An 11,408-nucleotide genomic window follows, 5' to 3' on the forward strand; every position below is an offset into this window, starting at 1 on the left:
GTTGCCTGTCTACCTGGTTCTTCTCTCTCTCTTCATTGAAAATAAAGTTGAAAGGTTGTACAACATTTGACCCAATTTAGTCTTAATCTCGTCCTTGGGATTGTAACAAAACCTCCCCGACACTGGATCGGGACAGAGGCTCCTGAAGACATTCTAGGAGAAAGAGAAGCACATTGAGAATACATATTAAGGCGACGCAGAATTTTAAATTAATGTACATTACCTGAGTAGAGAATGGATTTTTTGCTTCTGTATCCATCGCAAAGAGTTTCTCCACTAGTTCCAGTTTGAATTCATTAGCCATATCGTTATCCACATCAAAGCAGTAGTCGTTGGGACTACTGGGCTGTGAAAACAATTTGAGTGCAGTTTTAAGTTTCTGTCGTTACATCACTTTGCATTGCATCTACAGATTCTCTGAAAAATGTTCTAACGTAAAAACTAATTCCAAGCTACAGCTGCACAAAATGGGAAAGGAAAACACTTAGATTTATTGGTATACATTCAAGTTTACCGCATGGTAAGTTGGAACCTGGAAGCAGCCTCTACAGTAATTTATTGCAACTAATTTGCTGTTTACAGAAGTTGTCTCTGAACCATTCTTTTCTAGGAAGACCAATCCCAAGCTCTTCTTATTTCTGTCAGGTGGTAGGTATTGCATGCATTTGCAAAACTCCCTTTAACGAAAAGGTAATTCTCAGTATGAAAATTTATCTTTTTCCTCAGATCGTGGCATGAGCTTAATGAAGTCACAACTTAGAAATAATTTTCAGTTCCTGTCTCAGCTGCATCCTTAGGCAGATTTGCCCCGCAAGCCCCAACAGCACATACGTATTAATGACAGTATCCAAATTGCGTAACTAACCTCAGGTGAGCTTTGGCTGGTACTTGCATCAGAAGGGCTGGTTGGTTGCTCTTGCACCTGAGGCATGGTAAAAGAAAGTTCGAGTGGCTCTGCATTTGGCTCCAGCTTTAATACAACTTCTCTATTGAGTGCAGGATCAGCATTGCTACGAAGTGGCTTTGTAGTTTCAGAGGCAGGCAGTGGGGACATTGCCATATTTATATTCTGCAATTTCTCACTGGATGAGGGGAGCATTACATCGTTATACAAAGGAACTTCATCACATTGTTGTTCATCAGACTCTATAAAAATTAAAAGAAACCATCAACCTAAGTAACGATACTGAGTGTGTCTACGGACCTCATTAAATTTAAACAGTGGCTGAAATACCACTAGGCAAGTGATATTGGGAGGTTATTTTTCAAAATTTACTGTAAAATACTAACTTCACTAATTAGCATGCTCTCCAATTTAAACACACCCACCATTACTGCTGAAATCTAGGGAGATAATTGTGTCTCCAGCAGCAGGGGCCAGCACAGTTAAAGCATCTGGTTCCTGTTTAAGTTTTTCAAAAAGGCTGTTGGAATCATCCAGGTCATCTTTGCTGAATATTTTGGTGATTTTCATATCAGGAGACTCCACTGGTTTCAGCATACACTCAGTTTGTCCAAGGGAAAAAATCAAGTCCTTCTGAACAATTCCACTGTCAGACAGAGAGGAAGATGACTGTTAAAGAACAGCTAAAAGGAGTAAATTCAGGCTCGACAGTTTTGTAAGTTGTGAAGTGATTAAAAAAACAAACCACAAAACCACTACACACACCACAACACAAAATTACCAGGATGGGAGCTTTAAGAAGTCTTTTTTTCTTACTCATTCTTTCCTCAAATGTAATAGATAAAGCAAGCACTAACTCTGGTGCCACCAAAAAAAGGTACCAAAAATAAATATGCTTTTCTGAACACACAGAGAAAGAAAGAAAAAAAGAAAAAAGTTAGGTATTCCCTAAAACACTTTTCTTTGTTTTAAATGAATGTACTGCATGTTGATGGGCTGATACTGGTACGTTCGCTAAAGTTTTGAAAAACTGATTTAGGACTATTATACAGTTGCAGAAAAACAGTCAACAAGTCTGCCTTCAGTTGAAGCTTTCAATTAGAAGAGGAATTCTAAGGAAAAAAAAAAGATAAATGGGATTAAGACAGACACCCTTAACTGCTGCTCTGACTCCATGGCTAGAAGTTATTAGTGAAATTAACTGTTCCAGACTACGGACAAAGATTAGAGTGCTGTCTAGAATGCACATAAATTCTCAAATGCCTCCATCGTGGCAGTTCAGAAGAGGCTGGCCCCATACCCTTTTACCTGCAAGAGATCTTCCCACTGACATTACTAAATCAAAAAAGTGTTTTGTTATCAAATACAATTCCTAATCCTAGGACCGGCAGTATTCCAAGCAAAAATTTCACTGGTAGGAAACATCACAACATATTCAACAGGGGACCACATTCTCAGTTGGAAAAAAAAAAAAAGGACATAGTGCCATCAGTAGCTGACTTCATCTTCAGTAAAAATGATGACAAAGAACAATGATGTCCACTCAACTTACCTCAACACATAGTTTACGCACACTATGCACTGTGGCTGAGAATTCTTAGTGTTGTATATAACTGTTGCTTGAGTTTCAACCCAGACATAGCCACCTTGTTTAGCAAGCATTCTGTACTGTCCTGTTGTCACCTGCCCTTTTGTGAACACTAAAAGCAGAAAGGACACCAGCTTTAATTACAGGCAGAAAAAAATCAAAATAGTTTAAGATAAGTATTTGCTGCAGATTCGTATCTGCAATTAAAAGAAAGCCCTCATTCTGCTGCTGCTTTCCCCCAGTGCTGTATCTCATATCCTGTAGTTGGAGGGCTGTCAATACATTTTTTTTACTTACTATCATGGTGTGTTTTGGTCAGATGATCAGAATCCAGCGCATGATAGTACTCATAGATTGAGCGACCCAGGAGTTCCTCTGGCTCATACCCCATCAACTCTGTAATTCTTTAAAACAAGGGGAAAAATTGCTCAGTAAAAGCAGACATGGAGTAGCACAAATTCTAGAGCATTTGGATGCTTGCACATCTAGAAAAATCCTCAGAGTCACTTCCATACACATTAGCAGCAATTTTGGTTTACTAGAAGCTTTCATTTTGAAAAAAAAAAAAAAAAAAGCTATTTTTTGTGCTTCTTTAAAAGAGAGGCATAGGATTTTACTTCTCATTGAATATTTATAAATCATGTCCTGTGGTGGACAGGATTAAGTAAATCCCTGCTTCCTAGACTTTTTTTTTTCTTAAAGGTTGACCAGCTACTTATGGACTAGCATATCCAGCTTACACACATATGAGAATTTAATAAAATAAGAGACATGCTTCAACAGTTTTAAACCTGCAACTAAGAGAAATTAGGAATCAGATTTATTCTTCCCACTGTCAACCACTGCCAGCTTTTAAAGAAAACAGTACTTTCTTCAGCCCCCAGAGGGCAGCGCTAACCAGGGGAACACCTTTCTTTTGCCCTAGTCTACACGCAGAATGTGACCAAATAAGTACCTTTTTGTGACACCATCAGTCCTAGAAAGGTAAAGTTACTGCAGAGGACACAAAACCTGCACTAACATCTCTTTGCATCTAAACTGCAGCAACTAATTAAAGTTTGGTTTTGTTATAAAGAAAAGGAAACAGGCAGTAACAAATAATAACCAATTAAAAACACAAAAAAAAAACCCCAAACAAACAAAAACCACCCAAACAACAAAAAGAACTCAGGCCAATGGTTTCCTTCACTTTTGTTTTTCAAAGTTGTCAAGCTAAGTTTCCAGAGAATAGTAAGAACAGTCTTATGTATTTGACTACCTCCGTGATTTGTACCAGAACACAAAATCTCTTTTTTTTGACAGCAGATGCATTGTATTAACAGCACAACTCAACTTCTGGGGTTTTTTTGGACTAGCAAAAGCAGACACTGATCTCCTGAGGAAGGGAGAGGGGAAAGGGATAGCAATAAAATGCCTCTGACAATGATTATACACGCTCTCTTTTCAGTCACCAACATGCACCACCATCTTTGACAAATTCAAATCCTTCCTGTTTTTTCAGTGTCCAGAAGTACCTTCTCATTTCAATTTAATTGCTGCCACTACACTAAAGACCAGTTTGAACAGGCAGTTAACTGCAGGCAAAGGATATATTCCGAAGTAGTAACCCTGCACCCTCCTTAGATTTAAAAATCTGGCTTTTAAATAAGACGTCCTCATCAGTTAGTGAAAGCCAAAGCATCCCAGCAACGATTCCATTGCAGAGAGGACACGTAAGACTGCCTAAACGTATAAGGCCATCATTAGCCAACACGTACCAACCCTGCAAATCCTTCAAATGAATTTGTTTGTTAAGTACAAAATATATATTACCTTTCATCACAATAGGAAAATTTCATATCAAGACTGTGACGACTGAGGAACGTTTTACTGTCCAAGGGGACCTCAATGTTTGATGGATGAGGAATAGGTTCACAGATCAACACCAGACACGTCATGGGAGGCTTTTTGTAGCCACAGTGAGTTTGATTACCACATGTGTCGTATACACGAATGTGTCCAGTGCAGTGCAGTACCTACGGGAAAGTTGCATGTTAAAAAGAGCCCAGGTTCTTGTCTGTCAGACAACGCAATCGCATTTCCTTTAGCACACCCAGAGCGAAGTCCTTCCCCTCCCCACCCCTCGATGCGATAGCAACAACAGAAAGGCAGCGGCGCTTGCAATCGGGTGCTAAAGGAGAGCCGGGGTTCTCCTCCTCAGGCTACGCAGACTGCGATGAGTACACCGGCTGCCGGCTCTTTCCTCTTGGGCGCTGGCCGCGGCAACGCTAGACATCTCTGTGAACTGCTCTTCTTTGAAAGTTACACTAATGACGACACTGATAAGCAATTGTCTCAGTGAAAGGTATCTTACTACTTAAATTTGAAAGTTATGGTAATAGAAGCAACATCCATTTTAGATCTTCTGCAGAAGTGATGTTAGAGATCAAATATATTCTTCAAGAGACAAGAAGTTTTGCCTTTTGTGGGTTGTTTTTTTTAACCATTCTGAAGTAGGAATTGTTCAGAGACAGAAGCAAAGAAGAAAGAAGTTGTTTGATCCAGAATAACTAAATTTCAGTTATAAAAGAGAATTGTGAGCCGTAATACCACTCGATACAGTAAAAGGTTACTTTTTGTCCAGAGGAGAAAATGCATTCACTGCAGAAAGTTATCAGGCTGGGCTCTTTTTGTTCCAACTGTTACAAAAGGGACAGCCAGCAGCTTCAGAAAGAATGGTATTGAAGTCCTTCAGAGAGACCTCAACCGTCACATTTACAGTGTCAATCAAAAGAAATCGCGTATCAGCATAAGTGGTGTCAAGTGTTCTTTTTCTCAGAGGAGAAGGCTTTATGCAAACATATTTAGTAATTATAATTTCTAGTAATTATAATTTCTAGTAAGCAAATGACCTCTAATTGAAAATGGAGAATTAATTAAGAGTTTTGAAAAACTAATTTTAAAACATTGTTTCAGTTACCTCCATGATGTATTCAGCATTAAAATTCAAGCATATTGAAGCACAATCATTAAATTAGTTCAGTACTTAGTGAAACTCAAGCTCGTTACATTAAGTAAAAATGTTGAAATATAGTGTTATGACATCTGAAGAGGAAGCTGCTGAACTGCATAAATATTGCTTTGCATTTAGTTACCTTCCATGTAGCAGACTTTATGTTCACTGTTCTTCCCCTGCTAGTCAGTGTACACTTCATTCTGAGAAAAAAGCTGCGCTCCGTGTTTTGCTCTTTGCCCTTTTTCACAGGACCTAGCAAAAGCAAATAGTAAACCAATTCTTAAGCTCTTGGATCATCTTCTAAAGGTGTAAGCCCCCCACCATGTTACAGAACTCTAAGACTAGGGGAGGACCCCCCCAAAAATTAAAAAGATTGTTAAACCTGACAGCACTTTTGATAATAACCTTTTTCAGAATGAGTTTTACTGTGAGGTAGACAAAAACTGAAGTTTCAATGTTTTAAGATCAGTATCATATTTGTAGCCAACTCCACACGCCCAGATTTCAGGAAAAAGGAGTGGGGAGAAAAAGAGTGTGATTAAAAATTTTATGTATTTTAAAATTGCGACAGAGGACAAGAAAAGCATGTGCAGAACAGGAAGTAATGTTGAGTGGTTTCCATTGAAATGCATCAGTAACTCGCTGCAGGAAGGTTCAAATCAAATACGTTTTGGGCCCGTAGCTCTTCAGGACTGCAGTATTTTATGTTTTTCAATGCAAAATTAACAACTCTGCTGTTTACATGCATCCGAGTATTTCCAGTGATTTACACTCTTAGAATAAACAGGGACCAAGTTTTTAAACACATTATTAGTGTTCTTGGGGGGGCAGGGGGGAGGAGTAAAGAAATCCTAATACAAATTAATATTGGTGACACTAATTTTTTAGCCTTACTGGCTAACAGCAGGCTTTTAGTTAAGTTTTTGCCTTTACAGGGGAGAACCTTTTGGAGTCAATTACTAGCTAGGCTATTCTGAGCAAAGAAAATGCAAACTGATCCTATCAGGAGACCTGCAAGCAGCTCACTGTGTGTGGAAGAAGGAAATAAAGCACCTCAGTTTGCACCTAGGAGCAGTGGAAGAGTGAGTTTGCCAAGGAGTGCTAAGGAGCGAGGACCAAACCATGGCAGAGGGCAGAAGTTTAGAACCCGTGAACTTACTTCTGATACAGGTTAATACAATAATTTGTTCTCCCCCTCCACAGACAATAGTAGCTATGAAAATCTTCATGGTGGCTTGCACTGCAACTACTGGTTTGATAATATTCATTAGAAAAACGTTAAAGCCCCTGTGCTTTATATTGTCTATTGCTTCTAGCAGAGGCAAAGACTAACAGGGACAAGCCTACTTCACGCCATGTCAAAATACCCTCAATAAAGGAGGATGGGGGAGGAGGGGGAACCCAGAGTTTGGAGAAACAGCCCAAACTTATTTAATTCAATATGTTTTTAGAAGAGTTAAACCAATCTAGAAATTCTCTAGCTGAAGATCAGACAGCTTTACTGTTACCAAGTCCTGATGCTTAAGGCTCTGCTTTAAGAAGCAACTATAAAAGATGGAGCAACTTTCTCAGGTCTGATTCAGCACTGGACATTATTTTTAAAACTGCCAGCTTTTAAAGTTTAAAAAGCAACTTCATAAAATCAGAACGCAGTTCAGTTTCCACCAATTACATTTATATTAATTTGCACCAGTACAATCCCAAAGGGGAGTATTTAATACTCAATTCAAAACCAAAATAATTCCAGTGATGCAAGAGCTGCAGTAGAATGCAACCTGGGAATACTAATAAATATAAAAATATACTATTATTACTGTAATTCAGACCTTTGTCTGCCAACTCCATTTGCAAAACAGATTTTGTAATAGTGCTTTCCAGACATCTTATTCCAGTCCGGTCAATTTAGACATTAGTTAGAGTTGGTTTGCATGAAACTCAGTAATATGACATTTTTAAGAATAAGCTTCTGCAACAAGACCAGTTTTTACACTGCCTTAGTGAAGTTGTTTCCCCCCCCCCCCCCAGATGCATTACTGTATTCCAAAGGTGGGGGGGGGGGGGGTACTCTAATCTAGCCTTAGAAATGTACTTCAATACTAAGGCAGGCAAGTTTAGAAAATGCTTACAAAATCAAGTCGGGGCCCTTAATGTTATGGTATCTTATCAGGTCTCTTCCACTGAATTAAACAGAATGACAACGTAAGAGACTTCTGATGTACAGTGCTACACGAAAGCAGAGGTCAGGCTTGGTAATTTATCACTACCTAGATTCAGAGTCCATATAACCCTCGTTTGATGAAACAGGGATTAGAGAGTCGGATTTTAGACTTCTAACAACTGAGTAAAGCAGATTTGTTTGGAGGCATGCAGGCTGCCAAGCCTTTACAGTCATTAACAAACCTTTAGAAGACATAAAAGCAGTAATTCATGGGCATTTGTTAAATTCAAAAGCATACAGAGCATGTGAACACGGTGTTCCCCTCAGACAGAGAAGAGTCAGAAATCTGTGAAAAGATACCAATTTCATGCACCAATTAGAAGATGCAGAGAAGCATCAATCCCAAAGCCCTTTTTGGGGCTGTCCAAGTATTCCCCAATTAGTTTTTCAGTGTCCTAAATATAGTATCTTTTTTCTGTCTTAAGTACACCATCACAGATTTCTGGAAGAAAGCATTTGCTTTTAAGTTGTCCTGTAAAGGCAAGCCCAGACTAAGACAAACGCACCAATTTAACTTCTCTGTATCCTTCTATGGCAACCGCTTAAGACCATTCTCATTCAACCTACCTCTAATTTTATTCCTGTAGGCACACTAATTCTTTCCACCCTCAGTAACTCCATTTTAGTCATTAATTTTGTTTTTGATTAAAGAGTACTAACGAAGTCTCAGGTCTCCTACAATTAGGATATTGCCAAAACATTTTGGTTATTTCTGCTGTTCGTATCTCCGAACGAGGTCTATTTTGAGATTTAAGCTGCAAATCATACTAGTTTTCTCTCTCAACACCTTTTTCTGGCAGATATCCAACTGTACTAATGCTGACAGGAACTATCCATAAGTAAATTAAATCAATTTTTTCTTCTCACCATTTCTGTGTGTAAGCATTTCTCTCAGCTCTTCATGGTCACATGGATGAGTGAAATCAAATACACTGTGCCCCGTCAACTCAAACTGCAAAAAAGTAAGAGGTACACGGGTGTCTAACTTTACATATACAAAAATGTAACAACTTTCACAGATTTGAAAGTCTTAGGAAATGTCAGTATTTCACCTGAGTGAGTCCCATACACTTGTTCACGTTTTCAGACATGTAAATCATGTCCCCATCTTCAGACAGAACCATGACAAATCCATCAAGAGCTTTCAAGTAGAAACAGTTCAGTTCCTTCTCCATTTTGGCCTCTGTCTCCAGCTCACCTACGAGCAGTCACACATTTTCATGTAATTAAACATCAGCCGTTCTTCACTTACCATCAAGAATGCCTTCTGACACCAGTCTGCAAGGAGTCAGTCTTGCAGGACTATTCAAAACCAGTATAATTCACTTAGATAAGTGATCAGTTAAATTCTTCAAGCTCTAGTAATGGTATCATAAGTCACAGAAAATCAGAGTGAGGTTAAACCTCTGTGTTTTTATGCATAAACCAATAAAACTTACACCTTAAGGAGAAAGTCTACATGGCAAAAATATTACCATTTATCTCCATAAGGCATTACAGACACTTCTCAGGGGCTTCCCAGGAGGCATTTCAGAGTATGGCTACCAAAGTTACTCCTTCCATATGGTATAGGTAGGCATACATGAGTACAAATAACCAGTACAGCATCCATGGCATGCTATACAACACTGGTTCATAAGCTAACTCAGATACTCCTGTGGTTGCATGGAAAGGTGTACTGCAGAGACAAGACATATCCTCAGCTAACTTCACCTTCAGTGGGGTACAAATTACAAAAAATTTCCTTGCCGTTTGTATTAAGGAGAAACACCTACAGTTAGCTAAGGCAGCCTTGCACCAACCAGCTACAGTTTAGTAAAGCACAGCTGCAGCAACCAAACCCGGGGGAAAAAAAGAGGGTTAAATGAAAGAAATTAACTTTGGGAGAAGGGTCAAATAGCTGAGACTGAAAATGGCACTACGGCTGTGATGAGCCAACTGGGATCATCAGAACAGAAAGGGGAAAAAAAAAGTCCATTGAACAGTGGCCATATTTTTCCTGTGCCATTGCCTAGTTCTACTGTAAGGTCTTCCACTTTTCCATAGAAAAGATGCAACTATTAATGTATTTATTTATTTATTTAACTGCCGATAAGTTTGAGAAACAGCTTCTTCCTCAATATGCCTCCAGCCCCTTTTCCAGACTCTGCTACGTTATTCGCTTACCAGCATCTAGCAGCTTTCTCATGCGCAAGTAGCTGATGGTCAGTCTCATAATGGACGCCTTGTCCAGGTGTGCACTCACGGTGTGGGGCAGGGGCAGCTGATGAGCAAGCTCGTAGAATACTTCTGACTCCTTGCTCCTTCGGCACCGGGCTGCATCTCTCGACTTCTCTTTTCTGCGTTCCGAGCTAATCCTATGTAAAGAAAGTCTGGGGTTAATATAGAAAACAAGAGTTCTCTGGGCAAGTTAAATTTGATGCTAAGCTGCCCAGTAGTCAATTAACCAGTTATCGAAGTTGAATAATTTAAAATCTCAGTTTAAAAGTGCAAATGTAATTCTGTGTATAGAGTTCTACCATGGTTGTGCTCTGCCAGAACCAAGTTGAAACCCACAGTGTCTTCCAACAAGATCAGTTCTTCAGAACAGCTCTTCAAGTGCTTATCTCATACCCTGACTGCTGCCTCTCTAGCCTCCAAATCCCACTTCCCTCCTGTTTCCTAACCCTTAAGTCCATTCAAAATACTAGAGCTCAAGTTATTTCCAGCTCAATGCTCAAGTAGTATCATGTACACTCTCCAAGTTCTTCCCTTTTTACCATCCTTACAAAGCCCACCTAATGGTCAGATAAGCAACGATATTGATTTAGCATGAGGTGTCCTGCTTTTCAAGTGACCCAAAAAGTCCCTTTCCCAGCTCTCTTTCTCCAAGATAGCCCCTTCCATAGTCTCCCCTATACTGGAAAACTCCAGCTGTTAGGAAGTTGCCTCATTCTCCTTCCATTGCCTGTGTTAAGACTCGCCTCCCCCAGGACGCATGAAGTAAAGGACAGCTCACTAAGAGCAAGCACCGAAACAACCGAGGCTCTCCGTCAGTCAGTAACACAGGTAATCCTCCCTTTTCCCAGTACCTACACCAGTTCACGTTCGCCTCATGCACCTGTCACGTGAGTTTTGAACTAAGCATTTTGAGACAGGAGCTCCAAATTTTTCTTACATTTGAACAAGAACTCAATGCTGCTGTGGTCCCCAAGGAAATTATGCCATGCAGTTAAATGTGCTTTTATTTTTAAATGGACGATACAAAAGCATACGGTATTATTTTCCATTTTTCTTTTTATACATGTACGTCTTCTGCAGATACCCTGTCTTCATTTTGCATACACCTGAGATACAAAAGGCAGCTGCACTAATCTGTAGGATCCCATTTTTTCTATTGACTTACATGAAAGCTGCAAGATAAACATATGCCTATAAACACTGCTTTTATAATTCAAAGTTGCATGCCTTTTAATGTTAGCATAAAGAGATTAAGTGTCACTAGTTGAAAAGGACAGATAATAAACCACTGCATTATTTACTACCAACAGTTTAGGAATTATTTTTGTCAAATTTCACTAGACTTCAGAGTCGCGTACTACCACTGCCAAATTCAAGTTGCTAAGTCTGCAGATCTGTGCAAAACCACTTTCTAATTAGCCCACATCTTGTGAGAGGTACCACCAATGACAGAGGAAAACTATTCACAAGCTGATATTGCCTG

General features: G+C 39.4%; 1 protein-coding gene across 1 annotated transcript in view; it reads right to left on the reverse strand.

Moving 5' to 3' along the window:
- The window catches only part of HIF1A (hypoxia inducible factor 1 subunit alpha), a 15,590-nt gene extending 5,529 nt beyond the window's left edge, over positions 1-10,061 (reverse strand). The window contains exons 1-10 of the mRNA XM_035893561.1: positions 9,872-10,061; positions 8,758-8,903; positions 8,573-8,657; positions 5,627-5,739; positions 4,305-4,507; positions 2,790-2,896; positions 2,457-2,604; positions 1,330-1,550; positions 866-1,146; positions 224-346 (exon numbers count right to left, since the gene is read on the reverse strand). Of these exons, the coding sequence (XP_035749454.1) occupies positions 224-346; positions 866-1,146; positions 1,330-1,550; positions 2,457-2,604; positions 2,790-2,896; positions 4,305-4,507; positions 5,627-5,739; positions 8,573-8,657; positions 8,758-8,903; positions 9,872-9,920 (1,476 nt within the window). The 5' untranslated portion in view covers positions 9,921-10,061. The remainder of the gene's footprint in view (positions 1-223; positions 347-865; positions 1,147-1,329; positions 1,551-2,456; positions 2,605-2,789; positions 2,897-4,304; positions 4,508-5,626; positions 5,740-8,572; positions 8,658-8,757; positions 8,904-9,871) is intronic.
- Positions 10,062-11,408: the final 1,347 nt, after the last annotated feature.

The sequence above is a fragment of the Egretta garzetta genome, unplaced genomic scaffold (genome assembly GCF_000687185.1).
Source record: "Egretta garzetta isolate BGI_Z169 unplaced genomic scaffold, ASM68718v1 scaffold95, whole genome shotgun sequence".
In the NCBI taxonomy this organism is placed as follows: Eukaryota; Metazoa; Chordata; class Aves; order Pelecaniformes; family Ardeidae; genus Egretta; species Egretta garzetta.